The 22,918-nt window shown below is 53.4% G+C and overlaps 2 protein-coding genes and 3 long non-coding RNA genes across 19 annotated transcripts in view; 3 read left to right on the top strand and 2 right to left on the bottom strand.

Moving 5' to 3' along the window:
• The first annotated feature begins 579 nt into the window (after positions 1–579).
• LOC140606597 (uncharacterized) lies at positions 580–3,338 on the top strand. Its single transcript, XR_012008923.1, has 3 exons — positions 580–853; positions 980–1,187; positions 3,054–3,338. It is a non-coding gene; the product is annotated as an uncharacterized lncRNA (long non-coding RNA).
• Positions 3,339–3,919: 581 nt separating this feature from the next.
• On the bottom strand, positions 3,920–8,207 carry HOXB2 (homeobox B2). Its single transcript, XM_072780234.1, has 3 exons — positions 7,180–8,207; positions 5,859–6,553; positions 3,920–5,002 (listed from the first exon to the last, which is right to left on the bottom strand). Exons 2-3 carry the CDS (start codon positions 6,235–6,237, stop codon positions 4,353–4,355), a joined length of 1,029 nt encoding a protein of 342 aa, XP_072636335.1. The 5' UTR covers positions 6,238–6,553; positions 7,180–8,207; the 3' UTR covers positions 3,920–4,352.
• Positions 6,556–12,614, top strand: LOC140606595 (uncharacterized). 2 transcript variants are annotated; one of them, XR_012008921.1, is made up of 4 exons: positions 6,556–8,049; positions 11,278–11,336; positions 11,779–11,851; positions 12,368–12,604. It is a non-coding gene; the product is annotated as an uncharacterized lncRNA (long non-coding RNA). The 2 variants fall into 2 exon arrangements; XR_012008920.1 differs by having other exon boundaries at positions 6,581–8,049; positions 11,779–12,614.
• Positions 10,242–22,918, bottom strand: part of HOXB3 (homeobox B3) — a 56,622-nt gene continuing 43,945 nt past the window's right edge. For 6 of the 14 annotated variants that reach the window (XM_072780221.1, XM_072780223.1, XM_072780224.1 and 3 more), the window contains 3 exons: positions 17,183–17,270; positions 13,523–14,120; positions 10,242–12,632 (listed from right to left, as the gene is read on the bottom strand). In XM_072780221.1, the coding sequence (XP_072636322.1) occupies positions 11,773–12,632; positions 13,523–13,970 (1,308 nt within the window). In that variant the 5' untranslated portion in view covers positions 13,971–14,120; positions 17,183–17,270 and the 3' untranslated portion in view covers positions 10,242–11,772. Of the gene's footprint in view, positions 12,633–13,522; positions 14,628–17,182; positions 17,271–17,462; positions 17,848–20,141; positions 20,714–22,918 lie in introns of those variants that run through there. The other 8 variants (XM_072780222.1, XM_072780227.1, XM_072780228.1 and 5 more) reach the window with 6 other exon arrangements.
• On the top strand, positions 13,380–15,412 carry LOC140606598 (uncharacterized). Its single transcript, XR_012008924.1, has 2 exons — positions 13,380–14,837; positions 15,041–15,412. It is a non-coding gene; the product is annotated as an uncharacterized lncRNA (long non-coding RNA).

The raw sequence follows: 22,918 nt of genomic DNA, 5'->3' as shown, positions 1-22,918 counted from the left end.
TTAGGACATTTCTGAATACCCATCTCTGTTGAATACCTGGCACATAACACTACACCCAATGACATGTTTGTTGAAAAGATTTCTTTCCCTGCTAGTTTAAATAATGATTGGGGGCATAATGGTGGGTATAAAGATACAAATTAAAATTTGTTAAAATGGCTCTACCAGATACTTGGGGAGGTGGGTTGTTGTCAAACATCAAAAGTCACAATCTCCACTTAAAAGCATATGACGCCAGCCATACTAAATATTTAATACATCGTCTGTGAGGACTAACAAATATACTTTGGGCAGAGACGCCTGGATGGCTCAGTGGTTGTGCCGTCTACCTTCAGCTCAGGGAGTGATTCTGGGATCCTGGATTGAGTCCCACATCCAGCTCCCCGCATGGAGCCTGCTTCTCCCTCTGTCTATGTCTCTGCCTCTCTCTCTCTCTCATGAATAAATAAATAAAATCTTTAAAAAAAAGGAAAAATATACTTTGGGCATATATCGATCGAGGTTATGAGAGGCATTAGTTCTTCCATTTATTTTACAGATGGAGAAACTGAGGTCTGGAAAGGGGAAGGACTTGCCCTGTCATCAGTTAATTTTTTTTTTTAATGACTCAAGGTTATCATGATGGCAAATAATTCCTCAATCTAATGGTCCTTTGCTTTCACCATAATATTAATGAGCCATTCTTCTTAAAAAAATGACTCACCAAGAGCAGAGCAGACTGACCAGCAGCTTTTGGGACTGCACTGAAACCTTCCCACTCCAACCACAGCCAATTTATAACCAGTCTGTGCTACAGACCACTCACACTTGGTCCTGACCCAAGAGGAGCCTTGCCCCAATCAGAATGGAATAAGTAAGTGCAGCTGCCTGGCATTGCCATCAGCTTACCATCAGGGGAGGTGGTGGTGGGGTGTTGGGGGGGGTGCTGCTGCCTTATCTGAAAACCCCCTCCCTCTTCTTCTTCCTTCTCCAAAACCAGCTGGGAAAACTCAGGCTAAACAGAGATGAAACAAGGAAAAGGAGCTTGGATGATTTGGAACACAAGCATCCTGAATACCAATCCTTTATGAATCCCAAATTGCCAGGCATTCCTTTGATTTTGAAACTCGGTGGGGAGATTGAAAACAGGAGTCCTTTCCTTCTGGAAATGCATTGTCTCTTTATTCTGCTGTGGTGCATCAGAGATGGTGAGTTTTGTGAATGTGGAAAAGGAGAGACAGAAAGGTTTGTGTATTGCCTGTAAAAGGAGTTCCAACTCCTCTCTAATAATCAACCAAGGGAAATGCTGGAAATATTCCTGATTTCCTGGATTCATTGCTTCCCACCCTCAGGATACAAAGTGCCTAGATGTGAACAAGTAGATGGAGCCTTTGGCTGGACCGTCCTGGCCTGCCACTCACTTTGGCAGGGAGGAATCAGGACTGGTGCAGCCTCAGGCAGGCATTCCCTGTTCTTTGGGCCACTAGTTTGGGTTGGGGAGGATGGGAAGGGAACAGCCAGGTAAAGCAGTTCAAAAAGTCTTAAGCACGGGAGGAAGGCAGGAAGCAAGGTGGCACTATGATCTAGTGGTGCTGCTCAAACTTTAATGTGCATATAAATTACTTGGAGATCTGCTAAATTGAGATTTTGATCCAGTAGACTTAAAGTGGGGCCTAAGATTCTGCATTTCTAGCTAGCTCACAGGTAGTGCTGATGCTGCTGGTCCAGGGAACAGTAAAGCTCTTAAAGAAACTGAAGCCTCAGAGGCCCCAGAATGTTGCAGACCAAGCCATGATCCCAGGATGTGAATTCTCTCCAGCAGAGCAGATCCTGTATTTTTGGCATTGATGAAGGGTGCTCTCCATCTGACTAAAGAAAGCTGGAAGGTGGGCAATTAGCAAGATCCTTCTGGTATTCTTGATCTTTGTAACAACCTGCTATAGCTGAAAGAGCATTTTTAATTAGACCAAATTATCTAGTTTGGCTGTCCATAGAAATCAAAGCCCCAGCTGAAATGTCTGTTTCATTTTGTTGGTGTAGAGATGGCTATGTGCTGGGATTTTTAAGAAGTTAAGCACTGCCTACCGGCATATTTTATGGAGAAATAAACACACAGCCCAATGAGATGTATAGTGTGCTTTTAATATATTGTATATTCGCTTATTTATGGGGAAAATAAATACACAAGCCAATAAGCTGTGTATTATTACTTTAATATATTGAATTTATTTCATACCTATATATTTTATGAGACAAAATAAACTAATAAGATACATGATATTATTATAATAACACATCTAATTGTTCTATATTAATTTATGAAAGAAATAAGTGCAACTTAACATGACATAAGATTATTTAATGCAGGAGATGAATTCTATATTAAGACAGTTTAAGGGATTGAATTCGGGCTGAATGGGATGTGTGCACTTCCCACACTGAGGGATCAGTTTAAAAAAAATATGGGAGAGCCCGTCTAGCCCTCTGTGTCATGACCCGTGTGGCTCCCGGGCTCTTCCTGACAGTTGTTGCCTCTCGGTGCCTGGTACTCGGAGCCCCCGTCCTGCTGGTCCAGGGGAAAGTCTGGGAGGCCCAGGAAATCAACTGCTCTTCAAGAACGGCAGCATCTGCTAGGGAGGTAGCCCCGCGGTGTCTGTTTCTGAGCCAGAGAAATATTAAGTAAACCTAAGGAGGATGGATGGCTTTCCAGGGCCCTTTAAATCTCCGCGTTCCCGGGAACGAACCAGAAGGCAGACGGGGTAGATCGATCCTCGGCTTCCCGCGTACCGGGTCTGCAAGGAGCGGGGCAGGGTGCGGAGGGGAAAGGAGACGGGGTTGAGCGGGCGGAGGAAGCTGCTGGAAGACCCGCAGGCCCGCATTCGGGGAGCGCGCGGGCGGCGGGCGGGCGGGCTTCGGGGCGCAGGGCGGGGGGTCGCGAGGCAGACCCCGCGAGGCCGAGCCGGGCCTGCCCGCCTGCCCGCCCGCCCCGCGCGGGCTCCACGTCCACCTCGCCTCCTGTTTTTTTTGTTTGTTTGTTTTTTGTTTTTTTTTTTTCATAAAACAAAACCTACAAGGAGGCTCCCGGCTCCCTTTCTTCGGCGGCGCCCGGAAGACCCGGAAAGGCGAAGACGCGCGCGGGGACCGAGCATCCCGGAGCGGCCGTCATGGCCGCCCAGGCTCTTCCCTCGCCCTCCCCGCAGCCCGGCCCCAGCGCCATTTTGAGCATCTTCCCCGCTTCCCCGTCGCGCTCCGGCTCTCTCCTCGCTCCTCCTTCCCGCCCCCGCAGGCCCAGCGCCTCCCGACACCGCCCGGGCCTCTGTCCCCCGGCTGGCCGCTCCGCCGCTGCTGGGACGCGCTCCGGCCCCCGAGCCCCCGAGCGGCCGCACTGTCCCCCCCGCCGCCCCGCCCCGCTCCGCTCCTGCCCGCCTGGAACCTGCTGCCCGAGAAAACCCGCGACCCCCCTCCCCCCCGACGCCTTGGCCAGGCCCGGCGTCCCCGGGCTTCCTGCGTCCCGGAGAAAGCCTTTGGCTTGCACCCCGCTGGGGCACCGAAGCGAGAAACCCGGGAAACCCTAGGGTCCCCCCAAATTCGGCTACACCCCTCTGCGTCCCCTGCCACGACCCCCGAAGCCCGTCGCCAAGGCCTGCTCTCCCCGCACGCACGTCTGCACCTTCTCCCCCCACCCGCCCACCTTTATTTCTAGGCAGAGGCCCGGGAACACCAGCGCAGGGCCAAAGGCCGGCTGTTAGAGGGTGTGGAGGTGACGGAGCTCCCGGCAGATGCCCGACTGCTCCCGAACTGCGCGCCCGGGCGGCGGTGGCCAAATAGGTTACTTTTGTACCACCCGGACTGAGCCGGCCCGGGGTCGCGCGAGGAGTGACGGCGGCCTTGGGGTGGGGGATGCAGGGAAAGGGGCTGCTGGGTCCCAACACAAACACTCTTGTTCGTATGATAAAGACATTTATTTAATCTATGAAAATAATGTACAATAAATACTTTCCCCTTTTCCTATTATTAAAGAATTTTAATAAATAATCTACGGCCTAAAACTTAAAAAAAAAGAGAGGAAAACAAGTTCCTCTATTTCTTTTTTAAGAAAGCCCCCCTAGAGTTTAATTATTCCTGAGATTTCGTTGGAAGGAGTCTAGCAAACGGAATTTTCTTGTGTGATTCTAAAAAGACGCCCGAGTGCCCCATGTTTTAGAGAGAGGAGAAAGGAAATGGATTAAGCGCTAACTCAATAATACCTGAATTTTTGCAAAACACATAAAGAAGGTCTAAACGACTTGGGGGGGGGGTGAGAGGGGGTCCTCGGGTTTTCCAGCAGCCGGGCCGAGGGAGACGGCGTCAAGGGGCCGGGAGGAGGACCTAGGTTAAGGGAACTGCAGGTCGATGGCACAGAGGGTGCTGGTGAAGAAGTCCAGCTCTTCCTCGGAAAAGGGAACCGGGCTGTCGAGCGAGCCCTGCAGGCTGGGGGAGAGGCCTCCGGACAGCTGGAGACAGGAGTCGGCCGCGAAGAAGTTGAGGTCGGGCAGGAAAGGAGAATCCTGGCGCTCCGGGAAGGCATCTTCCGGCAACGGCTCGGGCTCCAACCCCGCGGCCGCGCGCGAGGCGCCCCCCCCGGAAGCGGTCGGGGGCGGGGGGCCCGGGGGGGCCGGCGCGACCTCGGCCGGGTGGCAGCAGGCTTCCCGCGCTGGCCGCGAGGCGGAGGGCCGACCCGGGCCGGCCGCAGGCTCTTCGGCGGGCTCGCCGCTGTCCTCCAGGGCCCCCGGGCAGGCCGGCTCCCCGTCGGGCGGCTCTCGGTGCTGCGTCTGCCGCTTGTGCTTCATGCGCCGGTTCTGGAACCACACTTTGACCTGCCTCTCGGTGAGGTCCAGCAGGGCCGCGATCTCGACGCGGCGCGGCCGGCACAGATACTTGTTAAAGTGGAATTCCTTCTCCAGCTCCAGCAGTTGCGTGTTGGTGTAAGCAGTGCGCAGCCTGCGCGCCCCGCCGCCGGCGGCCTCCGGCGGGCCCGGGCCATCTGCGGGGAAAGCGGGCTGGGCGTCAGGGCGGGCTGTGTCCCTCGGCCCAACCGCGTTCAGCTGAAGTGAAGACCACCCCGTCCGCCAAAAACAGTATCAGCAGTAGCCCCCTCCTTCCCGCCCACCCCCCAAGGGTTGGCTCTCTTAGCTTCTGCGTTCTTTGCTGTCCCGCTCTCGCCGGCGGACCGGCCGGGGGTCAGGGCACAGCTTTCAGAGAGCCGCCCACGGGCCACGCAGGGGGTAGGGAGCGGCTCCCCCTTGCCCTCCCCCCCCCCACTTCAGAGCCTCTCTTCCGAGTCCTTGGAGTGAACCCCTCAATTCGGCACTTTCAAGCTCAACCCAGAGAGAGGGTTCACTAAGACTACCCCTCACCTCCTTTCCTCCCTAGCTTTCACATTCCCTCTTTCAGAGCCGTGGGAGATGGGACCGAATGGTTTCTCGCCCCCAAATGCAACCCCAGCAACACCACTTTCATTCCTCCACACAGATAAAGGTGAAAACCTACATCAAGCCCTTTTCTTCTAGCAGAGAAAAAGCTCTTCCCCAACCAGCTTCCAAAATCTGCTAGAGTGGGGGAAAAGAAGAAGGAAAGAAAAAGAAAGAAGAAAGAAAGAAAGAAAGAAAGAAAGAAAGAAAGAAAGAAAGAAAGAAAGAAAGAAAGAAAGAAAGAGAGAGAAAAGAGAGAAATGCTGGCAGCGGTCAGGCCTGAACCCCAGCAGTACATTTCCCTTCCTTGTCCCTGAAATCGATGGGGCAAGGATCCCCAACAGGCTCGACAGCCTTTCTACCTCCCCATCCTCTTTCTCCCCCTCTCTTCTCGCTGCCCCTCGCCCCACCCCTACCCCGCTCACCGACCTGCTGGCGAGCCGACCCCGGAGGCCGAAACGGAGGAGGCGGCTGGGGGAGACGAGGCGGATTGGCTGGGTTTCTTGGCGGATTTCTTCTCTTTCATCCAGGGGAACTCGGGGACCAAGGGGGCGGCGGGGAGCGGCGGCGGCGGCAGAGCGGGCCCATCTTCGGCTCGCTTTTGGCTCCCGGGTCTCTGAAGGGTGGAGGTGCCGGGCTGGAGGCTGGGGAAGGTTTGCTCGAAAGGAGGAGGAGGAGGAATTAATGTCGACTCCTTGATTGATGAAGTTTGAAATGTCTCCAAGACAGCGGGGAAGGAAGTCAGACACTCGGCGAGCGATGGCTGGCTGTTTATAAACCCAATCTCCCTCTCAAATTCAAAATTCATGGCTTTCAATGGTGGGGGAGGGGGCCTGCTGGGGGGGGCGTCAGGAGGGAGGATCGGAAGGGACCCCCCCTCCTGCCCCCCCCAGGTTTATGTGATGGAGCGATTTTGGGAGGGGGAGATTTCGTGCTCTTTCTCTCTCTCTCTCCCTCTCCCTCTCTCTCTCTCTTTTTTTTTTTTTAAATTTTGGGCCTTTATAATTGTATATTGCTGATAAATACAAGCGTATGGGGACTCTCTCTATTAAACCCAGGACTCCGGCGAAATTGCAGGGAATTCATGGTCACGGGACTGGCCTCGGCCAATCGCTTGTCTGGGCCTGGTGGAAAACAGAGAGCATTATTTGCTTTAATTGATTCAAAAACTCTAGAGGACCATGACCTGGACTCTGTGAGCCCCAAGTCCTATACTCCCTCTCCCCAATGCCTCCCTTTCTCCAGAAAAACTAAAGGAACCTTTCTCTCATCCCCTTCAGAGGATGGGAGGTTCCAAAAGCTGGGAAACAAGAGAATCTAAAGGAAAAGTCTTCCTCTTTTCCAAATATTTGTAATAGAATACATTAATGCTTTCTTCACAACGCCAGCAGCATTTTCTTCCCCACCCCTCCCCCACTAAAACAAGAAAAAAGAAAGAAGGCTGACTAAGGATCTCAACGTGGGAGGAAGAGGTAGTAAGTAGAAAGAGGCTCCCATCCTTTGGGAAAGGTCAGTGTTAAGGTGCAATAAGGAAGAGAAGAGATTTACAATCACCAGCACCAGGATCCCCTTCCCACCCCCCAAAAGCAACAGATAAATCTCAGAAAATCGACAGGCACTCCCAGGCTGACACAGAGGAGTGAGATAGATGGTGAGGGGCCCTTTTGGGCCTCTGGCCGCCATAGCTGTGTGGTCTCAGCTCCAGCATTTGCAGCACTGCCCTTGCCCCATGTCCACCTGCCTTTCTCACCTGGAGTCATTGTCACACTCTTTTCTGACACCCCACAACTGACAGGGCATAAGGTGCATCTGCTCCCATTCAGAGCTTCAAGTCAAGTATCCGTGTCTATATCCAGGGACAGGAACCAGAACGAAGGTAGTCGGATTTAACTTTGAGTTCCCTCCCAGGACAAAGAGTATCCCCCCTCTCCTATTTTTGCCAGTGTGCTAGTTAAAATTTAAAAAAAAAAAATCCCTGGCAAGAAAAAATTCTCTGGGCATGGAGGGGGTGAAAACACTGACTAAGGAGATAATATTCCATTTCTGGCCCCTGGGGGAGATTTCTTTTTAATTTATTTATTTCAAGGGGATCAAGATAGTCTGAACTTTAGGGAGTGCTGTAATTTACTGGAGAGAGGGAACACAAGACTCCGGGCCCCAAGCCATTGGTGGGAAACCAGATCTCAAAAGCAGAAAATGAAAAGTCGATCTGGGGGAAGATTTTTAAATAAGTGGGTCAGAGGGACGGAGAGGAGATGAGGCGATCAATCTTAGCCCCCTGACAGCTCCCTCCGATGGCATCAAAGAATTTGGCTCTTTGGGAAAGCGGAGGGAACAGCCTAAATTCCACATCCCTTTAAAAGGCCTGGGGGTGGGGGGTGATAGCCAAAGAGAAAGGTGATTCTGCGAGAGCGGGGAAACAGATGGGAAATGGGGACAGAGGGAAGGCCGCTGAGTTGGGTGGAAAGTTTGTCTGGAGAACTCCCACGGCTCCGGCCTCCCCTCCCCCTCCCCCTCTCGGCGGCCGGGCCCAGAGAAGGCTGGTGAGCAGAGAAATGGCAGATGAGCCGGCCGCTGGAACTAGAAACTTTGTGTCACTGTAACAGTCGCGTGGGTGGCGGTGAGTATTCGTCCGCGTGGGTGGCGGTGAGTATTCTCGAAGGCCAGAGGAGAGCCAGGAGGGAGAAAGGGGATTTGTAGGTGGCAGGCTGCAGGGACAGGGGGTGGACGCCTCTGGAGGGCTCAGCAAAGAGAAGGATGCTCTGAACTGGGCAAACTGGCCAGAGACCGCAGCGTCCAGCTCCGCTCCAAAGAAGGCAGTTTTTGCCCTTGGGGTGGGGGTGGGGGTGGGGGTGGGGGTGTGCGGGGAGGAGGGTGGTGGAGGAGGGGGGGATGGGCACAGAAGAATCCGAGTAGAAGTCATCTGAAAGTTGTGCAGCGAGGCCTAAAAGAGGATTCTCCCTCCGGCCACCCCCTCGAGAAGCCGTGGACGTTCCTTCCACCGCCTCTCCAGCTGGCTGCAGGGTGGAGCGCCTGCTTCTCTCGGCATCACCCCCGGCCCAGACTGTCCCTGCAGGAAATACGGCTCTCTAACCCCGCTGACAGATTTTACGGCCAGATTAGAGAACAGCAGAAAAGTTGGGCGTTAAAAGGGGCCAAGGGAGCCCTCCTTCCCAGGGACACCGCTTCCCCGCCTCCTGTTGTGCTGGGAGTCTTACAGCAGAGATATTTACCCCCACGACTTTGGCTGCTGAGCCAGCGCCTGGAATCTCACAGGAAGAAGGCTAGAGGACACCAGGCCAAGTGGGCCCTTATTTTTCGTTTGCAATTCCAGCTTCCAGCCAAAGCTCCTTTTTTTTTTTTCAAACTCAAGCTAAATTCCTTCTCTTGGCCTGCCTCTCTCCTGCTAGATAAATAATCAATCCACTCCACCCCCAGAGCCAAACATGGCGCTTCATCTAGTTACATCATTCAGAAAATGTTATTCAGGGAAGAGGAAGAGGGAAAGACAGAAAGAAAGAAAAACCCTTGAGCGTTATTTGATCCCAATCAAACTTTGCACGCTCTTATGCCTTTAAATTATAGCCTGACCCGATGCTAAATTGCTTGCTGCTTGGATGAGCCCAGTCCAGTTAAAAATCCTACTTGGTGGTGGTGGTGGGGGGGAGGGTGTAGAATTCAGGTTGCTTTTTTATTGTTATTTATTGTTGCATAAAGACTGTAATTACTAACCTTGGACTGCCAGGATGCAACATAAAAATGAAAATCAGCCCTCGCTTTAAGGCTGAGGGCCTGGAACGATTCTCACTGACACTGCCCCCCCATCACTACCACCAAATATATGCTCCTAATTAAGCAATGCGGGCGCATCGCTTACAATTAGAATTATGCAACTCTTCAGCGCAGCCATCGCTTCTCTTTCAACGAATTAGCTCCATATTTCAGCCGCCCTGTCTCTTCGCTCTTATCGGCTCCAGCGACGCGGTGGTGACATTTCATCTTTGACAGACCCTCTCTATCCTCGCTCCAACGTGATAAAACTTTTATGGAACCACGACTAAGAAATGAAGTTTTCCCAAGGATCGTGGAGCTGCACATTAGCCTGGGGACCATTTTATTTACGCTTGGATCCAACCGCTTCCCCCCTCCTCCCCTTTCCTGGGCAGGGCAATCAAAGGCACCTCCTCTCCCTCCGCCCCGAGTTTTATTTAGTGATTTAATTTCACTTTAGTTTTAAGGTTTGGCCTGAGAAGTCTAGGCCTCAGATTTTTTTTTTAAATTATTTTCCTTTGTTTTCATTTTAGACCCAATGGTGGTTGGGCTTCGGGTCACGTGACGACTTCTTTGTAGCTCCGGAAGAGAACTGGGAAGTTTAGGGTGCTTGGAAGGAACAGTACACGGCCAGATTTTGTTGTTGTTGTCGTTGTTGCTGCTGCTCCTGTTGTTGTTGTTGTTGTTGTTGGGTGAGGGAGGCCAGGAAGTTGTGGCCAAAGGAGCAAGAAGACAAAAGGTCAATGAGAAAAACTGAGAGGCAAGGAAGCCAAACAGAAAGACCTAAAGAGAGCACCTAAGGGTCCTCCTCCCCCACCCCCACCCCTGCAACTTGTTACTTAAATTTTAGCTAAAGAAGTTAGCAGAACATTCCAGGCCTGAGGCCTGACAAGGGGTGGGGGGGGGGCGGTGGAGATAGGGGCCTGAGCCACCCACACAAAAAAGCCAGGATAAGGTCTTCACTGTCCTTCTCTCTCCTTGGGGGAAATCTGGCAGACACCAGCCTCACTCCGCTATCTAAATTGGACCACCAGGACAAGATAAAATTGATAACAGAAAGTTTATTCAAGAATTGGTTTGACAGACAACCCTTTCAAGTAAGGAAAAAAGTACGGAAGAACAAAGAAAGTTCCAAGAGGGAATTAACTCTAATTCTACAAATTCAGGACTATACAGTGACAATAGGAGCTGAGTTCATGCCTTTTAGAACTAATTACAATTGCTCATCAGTACGCGTTTAACATAAATCTACAGCTCTTTTCTAGAGTACAATAACTAAAATAGCTGGTTTTACATGACAGGAAACACAACGTCCTTTATAACAAGTAAATACTAGAAAAGTACAATTTTTCATTTTTTCCCTCATATAAATACATAATGTAGGGGGATAAATAATACAAAAAAGAAAATATTTTAACAGGCTATAACCAATAAATATATATGAAAATGTTCACTAGAACACACACTTTTTGAGCGATGCTGGACTCCTGAAGGCCCAAGCATCTCTCACAGTTGTTTTTATATCCATTAAAATGTAAACTCTAAGTGCAACAAAAGTGTCCTGTCAGGGGGCTGAGCAAGGCACACAGGCCCAGCTGCAGCCCCTGGCCGGGACAGACAGTTTGTTAAAATATACCCTGTTTTCACGTTAAGTCAAGAGAGCAACAGAAGAAAAGAAAAGTGTAGAACCTCGTGTCGCCGACTTTTTTGTGGAGAGAGGGGGATGGTCCTGGAGCTGAGACGGGAGGCAGCAGAATGGGCAAACCTGCAGTCCTGACATCTTGCCTGCTCTGGCCTCCCAGTTTCCATAAAAGAAAAAAATATATATTTATAATATAGACAGCTCTGACTTTCAGGATCTCTCACCATCCCTGAGCCCTCTGAAAACTGTAAAAGATGGGGGCGGCTGGGGTACAGATATTAAAGTCCTAAAGCAGAAAATATGGGATTAGCAATGGAGGGAATGCCCAAGAACCTCAAATAGATGGGAAGAAACTTGAGGCTTCGTGGAAAGGGGAGGGGAATTTGCTTTGTGCCCTTGGTTTTGAAATGCCTTTTTTTTTTTTTAATTTTAAAGGAGAATTGCAAGAAAGAAAAAAAATCAAGATTTGGAGGAATTACCCACAAAGATGGAAGGTAAGTTGGTTGGTGATGGCTTAGCCATCTTGTCTGTTTTTTAAAATGTGCTTCTCTGCCTTGTTTCCCTATCTCCTCTTCCTCCACTCCACTGGGGAGCATGGCATTCCAACTGGGTATTGCTGGAGGCCTAGGGCTGATGGGGTCATCTCCACAGTCCGCTGTGGATTCTTCTCCAATGGGTTGGCAGGCAGATGGAGCAAGGACTGAAGGCCCGTAAAAAGCAACTTCTCAGGCCAGGGGTTGGGAGAGGAGCTCCAGGCCTGTTCTTCCAGGAATCGTGGCTATCACCTCTGGCGGGGGCGGGGGTGGGGGTGGGGGGGCTCGGGCTCATCCTTCGGATCTCTGGGCTGCCCTCCCAGAGCTCCGCGGGTCCTCGCACCCCTCCTGGCTCTCACCCACCCCATGACCTCGCCCCTCCGCCCTCCCTCTCCCATCACAGGTGTGTTAATTTGGGCGCTTCTTGGATTCTACCCTGAGGAGGAGGCGCGTGGTGAGAGGAGAGGTCTGTGTAGGTAGGGTGGGGATCGCAGGGTCCGTGGTGCTGGTTAGGAGCCATAGGGGGCGCCCCATTGTAGTCCAGGTTCCCCGAGGGGTGGTGGGAAAGGTGGTTGAGGCCGTAGAGGGAGGGGCCGGCAGGGGGCGGCAGCGGATCCGCGTAGCCGCCCCCGCCCACGTACACTGGGCTGCCCTGCATGGTGGGCGTCCCGTAGGCGCCTCCATTGGCTTGGAGGACGTGGGGCTCGTAATCGGGCGCCGGGGTCGGGGGGTACTTCTGCGGGGCGCCGCAGCCTTTGAGAGGGGGCTGGTAGTTGGAGGGCAGCGCGTAGGCATTCTGGTGGGCTTTGCCGAAGGCGGGCGGGGACGGGCTCTCGTAGCTGGGGGTCATGGAGTGCAAGGCGTTCATGAAGCCGGCCGTGGACTGCATGGGCTGCGGGGGGCTGCCGGCGGGAGAGGGGCCCCCGGACGACGAGGCCAGGCCCTTGGCCTTCTGGTCCTTCTTGTACTTCATGCGCCGGTTCTGGAACCAGATCTTGATCTGCCGCTCGCTGAGGTTCAGCAGGTTGGCCATCTCCACGCGGCGCGGCCGGCACAGGTAGCGGTTGAAGTGGAACTCCTTCTCCAGCTCCACCAGCTGCGCGCTCGTGTACGCCGTCCGCGCGCGCTTGGACGCCGCCGACCCCGGGGGGCTCTTGTCCCCTCCCCCGCCGCCGCCGCCGCCGCCCCCGCCGCCGCCGCTGCCACCGCCGCCGCCACCGCCGCCGCCGCCGCCGCCGCCGCCGCCGCAGCCCTCCGCTGGATCCGAGGGGGAGGGGTGGGAAGGGGACAAAATGAAATAAAAGATAATTACTGAACACGCCGAAATTGAATGCATGGTTTCTTAATAAATCCAGGCCTGGACTCGGAGCCCCCGCCGCCCTCCCCTTCCCGTCCCCGCCTCCTCCTCACCCCCCCCCCCCAACGCCCGTCGCATTAGCGGACACTCTATAATAGTGGCATTTATTAAGAGACCTGTTCTCCTCTTGCTGCCCCAGCTTATGAAAATTTGATCATGTCACGCAGACAGAGCCGCATGGCCATTTATTTAGAGCTGGATTTTCTCGCGCACGCTCTCTCCCCCCTATCCCCAGTTCCAGCTTCTGGGAAGACCTCCCCCCGCCGCGCCCCAACACACACACACACGCACACACACACACACTTCCCGCCGGGTCCTGTGGACAAGGTGGGCGGCCAAGGAGATCCCCTGGGGGAATCTGGACATTCGGTGGGTGGTTAGGGCGCCGAAGTGTGGCTCGAAGAGGCTGCTTTGCCTGGAGGCCGAGACCCCGGGGCCGCCCGAGCGATTGTGATTAATACCCACAGTAATCATACTTAATAATAATCAATCGTTGACGACTCTGCGTCTACGGGCAGTGTCTCGTGGCTCTGCGGCCTTGCAGAGGGCTGAGGCCGAGCGAGCACCTGGCTTTCTGGAGCTCAGGTGGAGGATGGCTGGAAGGAGAGGGTGTTGGCGGGTCAGGGGTCATCAGGTGGGGTGGGGGGGCGGGAAAAGCGCTGCTGCCGCAGCTGCCACCTGACATTGTTCCCAGGCCGCCGCCTGGGCGCCTAGGGGCCGGGTGCTAGAATAACAGTGACATTCCTGGCTCTGACAAAAGCTGACGAGGAGGAAGGCAGAGAGCTGGTACCTGTGCCGGGGGAGCTGTTTTTCAGCTTGGACGTTTGCCTTGACTCTTTCATCCAGGGGAATATCTGTTTGGTGAGGGTGGAGTTGGAGCCCGGAACGCACTTGGGGGTGCCGCTTTTGCCGGGCCCGCCCCCATTACTGCTGTTGCTAGTGGTACTGGTAGGTGCGGCGCTGGGCGGGGGTGAGCCGGGCGGGGCCGGCAGGGGCTCGGGGGCCAGGCCGGGCCTCATGCAGCTACCGTTGAGCTCCTTGCTCTTGGCCTGCGGGGCGGCGTTGCCCAGGGACTGCAGCGAGCACGCCGAGCGCTGGTAATCGCCCTCCAGGTGCGTGGCGGCCTGGAAGGGGGGTTGGGGGGGACCGTCGTAGCCGAAGCCATTGCTGCCAGGGTACGAGGAATAGCCTCCGAAGAGTGCTGCCGCGGCGTTGTCGTAGTAGGTGGCTTTCTGCATCGCTGGGCGAGGCCCGGGCAGTGGGTGGCAACTTGCAAGAGCCTGATACCCTCACGACCGGACATTGGCACCCGCGGGGGTCACGTGAGGCGCCGGACCCCCCCTCCCCTCTCTGCCCCCCTCCTCCCGAGTCCGTTGGGAGCGGCTGACCTGCGGGGTGAGAGAAGAGACACAAGGGGGAGAAGAGGACTGGGGCTCGAATCCATCTTAGGAGCTGAAAAGGGAACTGACATCAATAGGGTTTCTTCTTCTCCCCCACCCCAACATCTTCAAAGCAGATGCTGAGGCCACTTCCCTGACCTGAAATGGATTTTGCTTATTTCTTATTTTAATTTTAAAGAAAAAGCCCACCAGTTTTTATTTCCACTTCAAAAATAAGGACTCTACTCCTTTGGGGACTGCCTAAGTATTGAATCTTCCTACAGCGAAGGCCAGGGCTTCACTAGTGACTTAGTGCCATCTCCTGAGCTCTCCTCCTCCCCCTCCCTACCCACCCCTCCACCACTAACTCTGGGACTGGGTGGCTCAAGGAGGGGGGAACTAGGAGACTCCAAAATAAAAGCATCACCAACACCGTCCTCTGAGCTGAGAGGCCTCCTGTCTCCTGTCTTTGCCTCGCTCCGTGTCCATCTAGGTTTCTTACCCAAGCAGTCTAGCCTGGAGGAAAAAAAAAAAACCCAAAAAACAGAGGATCTCCGAGGGGACAGAAAGGAGAACCAAGTTGAGCAGGGAACCTTCTCCTGTGAGGAACCCTCTCTCTCCCCTCCCACCTCACGAGGACAGCATCAGCCTGACCTAGAAACTTCCAGAAGATTTTTAGCCTCCAGGAGCCAGCAGAACTAAGCGTCCTCCATGGCTCTGCTGCAGGTACCACCACTTTCCATCTGAGTCTTTGCTCAGCCAAGGCTGGGACCCAGCAGCTAGCAGCCCCCATGGGGCCTCCAGATGGAGCAGGATTGTTTCCATTTCCCTGGCCCGACTGGTTGGTGCAGTGACCATTTGGCCCAGGTCTTTCCCCACTCCATTTTTTTCATCAGACCTAATTTTTTTCCCTATCCTTTCCTTGACAGTCTGTTTCCTTTCATTTCTAAAAGAAAGAAGAAAGAAAGAAAGGAAAGAAAGAAAGAAAGAAGAAAGAAAAGAAAGAAAAGAAAAGAAAAGAAAAGAAAAGAAAAGAAAAGAAAAGAAAAGAAAAGAAAAAAAGAGAGAAACTGGATAACGGCTGGACTTTTCTATCAAGAGATACCAAAGTGCTTCCTGAATGAGAACATCTTTCCCCAAGGCAGAAAAAAAAGAAAGTCAACAGAGCAATCAGAACAATATTATTTTCTGGGTTGGAAACAGAGTACCTTGCTTGCTGAAGTTTTCCAAGGCAAAAAAAAATCATTATTTTAATGCAGACTTTTAAAATGATACAAAAAGAATAAAGCTGTGAGCTGTCATAGGATTTTGTGTATTTCTCTAAAACTTCTGACTGCATTTTTTCCTCCCTGTCTTCCCGCATCTCTCACCATCGCATTTCATAAAACCTCCAGAGTGACCCTCTCTTCTGACATGTGAGTTTGGTCTACTTAAATCTCATTCAGCACAGCTGGTCAACTCCAAAGAAAACTCAAAATAGGAAAATAAAAGGAGTGCAGGTGAGGGAAGTCCCTCCCACACATAAATCCCCTTCTTAATGGCACAGATTTACACTCAAAAGGGAGCCCGGGTAGCCCTGAGTTCCGATTGGTTTCTGGGAAGAATTTATTTCTGGGAAATACACATGGGTCGGTAAAGCAGCAGGTCCGTCCAGGGAAGAGAACTGGAGTTCAATTGACCAGGCTGACCCAATCCCTTTATTATTATTACCATTAGCCTCTGATGATTTAACCAAAATTAGCTTCGGAGCAGCCCGGGATGAAGGGGGAATTAATTAACAGGCATCAGTTAAGTTTGTTATTAATAGATAGAGAAGAGAATGAAATAAAAACCTTGGAAAGGGTTGGCTGGCTGGGCCCTGGCTTTATTTAGTCTAAATGATTGTTACAGCAGTAATGATGATGATGATGATGATGATGATAATAAAGCAATAATCTGACTAGACGCCTGGGGCCGAAATTCCTGACGTTCACCCTGCGATAAACCTGCACACCATCGCAGGACAGAGGCCAGGCAGGCGAGTGTGGGAATCGGAGAAGCCAGAGACGTAACAGGAAAGAATGGAGACTCCGCCAGCGGCGAGAAAGGGCCGGGAGGTTTGTGGATGGAGCTAGCCCCTGGCTGCCGCCTCCGGGCTGTCTCGGCCGCTGCCGGGGTGGCTGGCCACCGGCTATGCTGGCCCAAGGAGCCGAAGAGGAAGCGTCCAGGACGCCTCGCCGGCTAGCAGCGGCAGGTTCCAAGCACACCGGGCTGAGGGCAGCAAGTTTGGGCGCTGGAGGTAACCGAATTAAAAGGCGCCTTAGCAACTCCGCTCGGGGAGTTGCCTTTGGCAGGCCTGGTTCAGCAGCAGGGCGCAGAGGCCTGGCTGATGGGACAGTGAGAAGAGGCGAAGGTGTGGAGGGGCTCCGAGATCTAGGGATCCAGGAGGAGAGGGGGTGGGGAGCAGCTCTACTAAGCCAAACATGTCTATTTCCCTTGCCTCCATGTTGGAAAAATCCAGGCTCCATATGGCTTCTCGGGAGAGAGGGAGGGAGGGAGACGGTGGCTCCGGGCTTCCCCCGGGGTCTCGCTGGAGCAGGGCGGTGAGCCACCCCAAGAACCCCACCTGTCCAGACGCGCCCCTGAAAAGAGCCGGGGAGAGTAACAATAGCGGGGGAAGCCAGGAGAGAGGGGATAGGCCACCTTCCAGGACTTAAAAAAAAAAAAAAATAGTGGAAGGAAGAAAAAAAAGAACAGGAAAGGAAAGGAGAGAAAGGTTAAGCTCTTCTCAGCAGCCGGGGGAAAAAATTCAGCCCTGGATCTGGCTGCTGAAAGAAAAGAGAGGAGAAAAGGAGAGAAGCAAGAAGGGAGAGGGAGAGAGGGAGAGAGAGAGAGAGAGAGAGAGAGAGAGGGAGGGAGGGAGGGGGAGGGAGGGAGAGAGAGAGAGAGAGAGAGAGGAGAGTCGCTGCGTGGAAGGAAGCTTAAAGCTTGTGAACTCTTCTTGAACCGAGATTGGAGTCATATGGGCCATAAATCATTGAGACATACTCTCCGCCATTCACAAACTGATAGCCTATTTCAGTCCAGCTTACCTTAGCCACCGACGAGGGGAGAACAGGCAGACATAATATATATTCACATCGAGCCCCAGCGCGAGCGGCAGGCGAGAAATCTCCCCTCCTTGAAGGCAAAGGAAAAAAAGACCACTGTTTAAAGCTGCGTCGCCCCCCCCCAATAGCCACCCCGGCTGGGGAGCCCGAGGGGCAGAGCGGCCGGAGGAGCCGCGCGGCGTCCGCTTCAATTCACTCGGCTTAGGAGCGGGGTGCGCAGGAGGGAGGGGGTGGGGGAGCGGGGAAAAAAATAGAAGAAGACCGAAAGGTGCTCGGGCGGCTCAGCTCGCTGAGAATCCGGCTCCGGGCTCCGGCTCGGCCAAGCCGCCACAGTGTGGTTGCCCTACAAGACTGGTACGCCCTACTCTCCGTAACAATGGCCTCTGCTTTTGCACAGGGAAAAAACCACACAGACACACACACACACACACACACACACACTCACACACACACAAGCTCACACACACCCCCACCACTCCCCCTTTAGCAAGCTTAGATGCCTGATAAGGAGGGAAGGTGTTGGTGGTGATGGGGGAGGGGGAAATTTTTTTAACCCCCCCCTTCAAAAAAAAGTGAGAAAGGAAAGAAGGTAGAGATTTTTGTTTGAGGTTTTGTTTGTTGGTTGGGTTGTTGTTGTTTGTTTTTTTTTTTTTTTTTTTTTTTTTCCCAGAACAGGTAAATTTTTAAATTGAGATTTTTGGCCGGGGAGGAAGAAGGGAGCACAGGCAAGGCAAAGCCAGTGGAGTTCACAGCCCCCCCCCCCCCCCCCGCACCCCCCTGGTAAACCATTGTGCTGAGAAGTAGGTGGGGAGGCCTAGCCAAAGGCACCCAAAGTGCCTGGGGGTGGGACTGCTGGGTGCCCCTCTGTTCATTCGCTTGGGCAGGACTAGGGCTTTTTTTTTTTTTTTTTTTTTTTTTTTTTTTTTTTTTGTAGTTTCACTCCTCGGGGACTAGTGGCTGGGTCTCCCGCCCTCTTGCCCTGGCTCCCCCCTCCTCCAAATCTCCCAGTCTGTTTCTTCTCTTCCCCCACACCCTCCCAATTCCTCCTCTCTCCCCACAAATCTCCAGTCCCAGTTTCCAACTGGTAGGGGGGACAGCCAGACCTTTCTTTTTTAAACACCCCCCCCTTTTGAGAACAGACAACAAGCGGTGAGTGATTATTTTAAAAATCCAGACCATCTTGCAGGAGAAGGGGGGTTGAGGAGAGGGTGACAAAAGGAGCACTCTGTTTAGCTTGAGCTCCAGACGCGGCTGGCAATAGAGAGGCTGTAAGAACTTCACGGAGAAGTTTCTGTTAAGATTCTCACCTCCGGTTAGGCAGAAGGGGCTAATAGGTGATAAGGACATTTGTACTTCTAAGAAGGTGAGAAGAACTACCAAAATGGCTTCACCTTAAATGTGCTGGCAGAAGAGAAGGAGGGTAGTTATTATTATTATTCAGAACAAACCTGTTTGTTTCTCTTAGCTCTGCATGATTTATGACTCTTGGCACAACCATGGAGGACTACAAAAGCTAAACTTTTCTTAGGGTGTGTTTGAGAAGGGCAGGAAAAGGCAAGGAGGCCTGTAGGAGGGAACCAAGAGCCAAGAATGTAGGTGTCTGCAGATTTGGGGTGGGGGGGTGGGGAAGAGCCACTCCCGGTGGAGGAGAGACAAAAAGAGGACCAGGACATCTCCCAAAGCATGAGTGTTTGCAACTCTGCTTAACTGCTGAGTCGGGACTTAGGGGATAAAAAAGAAGGCAGATAGTCTCTCCTTTCTACAAAGGCACCTTGGAAAACTTGTTCCCTTCACTTGGAGTAGACAGAGGCAGAGCCAGCCACTACCCTGTGACCTCCTGGTTAAAATTCTTGGCTTTTGCCTTCTCCCATCTGGACGCACCAGAAGAGATGGGACTGGGAGAACAAAGGTGAGAGATGGTTCCAGCTATTGTCTCCTCTCCAGGAGAGGGTGGCTGTGTCTGGCAGGGCTTTCCTCACACCCCACTCACAAGTTCTGCTTTGGGCTGAGAAAGGGTCCTACTCTCATGACTCTCATGCAGAGTGTTACCCCGGCCTCCTCCAGCTTCTACTTCTTTCCATCCCGCTAAGTCAGTTTTCCTGGGCTGGAGCAGCCAGTTTCTTGGGGTCTTGCTGAACAGGGGGTGAGTGGGACTGCCTGCCCTCCAGCAACAGAACCACATGCAGAGCTTCCCACTGTGATATACCAAGGACCCTGCCACCTGCCTAGAGAGCTGGTGGCTGAAGGAAGGGGGTGGTGGTGAGGATAGATAGTGGGAGCCAGTTTTCTCTTTATTAGTAGTATTAGGAAAAGAAAATGCCCAAGCCCAAGCCAATGTTATGACTCACGCCCAGACCCTTAAAGAACGCCATCACCGGCTGCCTGTGTACATGGCTGCACAGAGCCTGTCCTGAGATTTCTAGACCCTAGTTTAGGGACCTACGCTGTTGATTTCTCCGGAGCTTTGGGCCTGGTGTGTTGGGGACTCAGCCCAGGGAGGCTTAAGGGAACGAGCACCTTTGGGTCTTTCCTCTTACTCCACAAAATTAAGAGTCAAAAATGTACCTTAGACCGTCCAGCTCTCCTAGCTGTTGCTACCACTAGCTGGAGAAGGTCATTGCAAAATTGAGAGAAGAGAAACAACTGATCACTATGGGGCTGCACAGCATTGCCTCAAGGAATTAAGAAACCCAGAGGGCACCCTGCCAGCTGCACAGGGCTGGGAGACAGGGCTGCAGGAGGACCCCGCCTGGAGCTGAGCTGAGGGAGGGCGGAGGAACTCTCCAAAGACAGCAATGGACCCTTCCCCTCCCAGAGCGTCCTCAACTCTTTGTGGTCCTTTCTGGGGACACCAGGAGCTGGGGCACAGTGGGGTGGGGGTGAAAAGGAGGACTGGAGATTCAGAAAGCTGACCTGGAGAAAAATTTCAGAGGACACGCACCCTCAAATGCAGAGGTAGGAGGAGCAGGGGCTTCCTACTAATTCTGGAGAACAGAGCCCATTGGAACTGGTTGGGAGGCAATTCGATCCCAGTCTGGTTTCTTTCTGGTCTTTTTTCTTCCTTCCTTGGAGGTTTCTGGCTGGCCAGTTGCCCCTGACTGGGGCTGGGAGGCTGGGAGGTGGATGGTGAAGCAGGCAGCATGGAGGGTGCAGGTTTCCTCTGAGCTGTTGCTGCAGGCGGAGACCTTTCAGACTTCAGGGGACAAAGGCGGGGCAGTGAGGAGTTTGGCCAGGGAACTCAGAGAAGGAGACATTAGAGGGGTGTGAGGGAAGACTGGGGTCTGGAGGAGTTTATCACCCCTGACCATGAAGTCATGATCTAGGGGCAGACCAGAGAGAGGAGGGAACAATTTCTTCCTGGACCCAAGTAGAGAAATTTGGGCAACCTTACTTTGTGTGTGTGTGTGTGTGTGTGTGTGTGTGTGTATGTGTAGGGGGAGATTGAAAAAGAAAAACCGAGAAAAGATTAAGACAGAGACTTTAGGGTAATCTAACAAAGGCAGAAATCAATAAAAAAGGTAAAAATGAGAAAAAATGGCCCCCTTCTGGGCATATTTCCCCCTCCCACTCGCTAGAGCACCTCCCTCCCCCACTCCTAATCGGTACCCAGCACCAGCGGACAAGGAGCTCTTTAAACCTCTCTGAGCCATTCCTGGCTGCCCACCCTTCCAGGCCTTAGAGGGATCAGGTCTGTCTCCCTCTTCCCCTCTCCCAAAAAAAATCCACCAAAGAGCAAACGAAAAGCCTCCTCTCAATAATCACAAAATGGCTGGCTCCTTGAAAATTTCTGATACCAGCCTTGGGGTGACCGCATCTGGCCCCAAGCTCAACTTCAAGGGCTCCCTGAGAAGCTGGGACCAAGGGAGTGGTGGGGCGGGGAGGTGGCCGGGCGATTAGAGATCCGTTTCTTTCCGGTCCTCTCTGGGCTTTGCCCCCCCGCCCCCCCCCCCACACACACACTCTTTCCCAGCTTCACTGCCCAATTTTGTGGCCGCAGAGGAGTCGTGTGAAGTCCACACACGCCCCGGAATGTCCATCTCTTCCTGAATGTTAATAAAGATTTCAAAGCTGGCGGTGGTAAAATCACATTGCTAATGAAGCTGGCTCTGGGTATCCGGATTCCCACCCCCACCCCCCCTAAGATGCCCAGGCGGGAGGGAACAAAGGGGAAGCGGGAAGGAGAAGATTCCTTGCCTCCGCGCGCGCGGAGACCAGTGTAGACCCGGCTCAGCGGAAGCGGGGGATCGAAAGAAGACAGAGGCCGCCACCGCTGGAGAAGATGAACGGCAGCTCTGCTCTCTCCCCCTCACCCCCCCCCCCAAGTGGAGGGGCTCGAGAGGGAGGCAGAAAAACCAGCGCAGCCACGAGGGTTCGCAAAGTGGCTCGGTGACCGCGGAGGCCGCCCGGGTGCGCCGGCGGGGCGGACGCAGGAGCCGCGCGGGCCGAGTCAGGAGTCAGGGGCGGGCGGGCGGGCGCCTTGGGGGCGCGCGAGCCGGTTCCGAATCCGGGGCCAGCCGCATCTAGGCGCTCAGCCCCCGCCCAGCACACGGCAGACTGCCCCCCTCCCCACGCCCCGGGCTGTTGTGGAGACAAAGGTGGGCAGACCGGTGGAGGCGAGAGGGAGCCCAGCGGCTGGGACGGCTTGGGGAGGCGGTGGGTGGCTGGGGAGGCGAGGGAGCAGCGGGCAAGAGGCGAACAGGGGCCCAGCCTGCCAGTGACTGGGCAGGTCTCTCCTGACAGATTGGATGTCTCTCTCCCGGTGACCTCTGTTTCGCAGACAATAACTCACCGGATTAATGACCAATCAGCGGAAGGCCTTCCGAATTGCCTCCAAATATAAAATCCCAGACTTAGAATAGGATAGGGCCAGGGTCTGGACTTGCCAGCCCTTTGGGTGTCCCCTCCTCTCAAAACCAGAGACTCATTTCCGGAACCCCAAAGATGAAGTTGTGCCCTTCTCTTCCCACTTCTCCACCAGAACTCTTGTACCTGACCACACTTCCCAAGGCAGTCTGGAAACCTTTGGTCCCCTGGTGGCCTCCCATATCCCTGACCCTACAAGAAACCTCCCTCTCACAACCATGCAACTTCTGAGAATTGTTATCTACTTCCAGTTGGGAAAGGAGATGAAAACAAGAACAAGAAGAGGGTGGGGGGTCCATCTGCTTCATAGGCCTTCTGTCTTGGCTGCCCTGGGAGGACACCTGTACATGCTGCAGCACCCTGTGTGTGTCCTCCCCCCAAAAGAGAAGGCCCAAAGGCCCTGGGGTCAGGGTGAGACTGGGGGACAGGTGGGGGCCTACCATTACAGTATCCAAATAATTCTGAAACCACATTTCAGTCCCTGGGCTGGAGTAGGAAGAATTTCAAAAACCGAAATTTGAACAACTCCAGCCTCAGCCCAGTGCCTGGCTGGGGAAACGCCTTGCTCTGTGAGGGAGGACACCCCCCTCCCCCGCCTTTCCTTAGCCCTCCCCCTCCAAATGCCAATCCCAATCCAACCCAGCTAGCTAGCCCTTCTTCACTGACTTCTATTTTAGTTGTTCTCAGTCTGGGCTTCTCTGCAGAAAATAAAGACAACTTCATGAGACGCCTGGGTGGCCCAGTGGTTGAACAGCTGCCTTCAGCTCAGATCCCGGGGTCCTGGGATCGAGTCCCACATCAGGCTCCTCACAGAGAGCATGCTTCTCCCTCTGCCTACCTCTCTGCCTCTCTCTG

This window comes from Canis lupus, chromosome 16 (genome assembly GCF_048164855.1).
Source record: "Canis lupus baileyi chromosome 16, mCanLup2.hap1, whole genome shotgun sequence".
Classification (NCBI taxonomy): Eukaryota; Metazoa; Chordata; class Mammalia; order Carnivora; family Canidae; genus Canis; species Canis lupus.
This window is presented reverse-complemented; position numbering and strand designations above follow the sequence as displayed.

Bases quoted from the DNA above. Each gene is read 5' to 3' on its own strand.
- HOXB2 (XM_072780234.1), bottom strand. From the start codon at position 6,237: ATGAATTTTGAATTTGAGAGGGAGATTGGGTTTATAAACAGCCAGCCA. The intron at 5,003-5,858 runs GTCGGTGAGCGG...CTTTCCCCGCAG, and splicing joins CGGGGTCGGCTCGCCAGCAG to ATGGCCCGGGCCCGCCGGAG.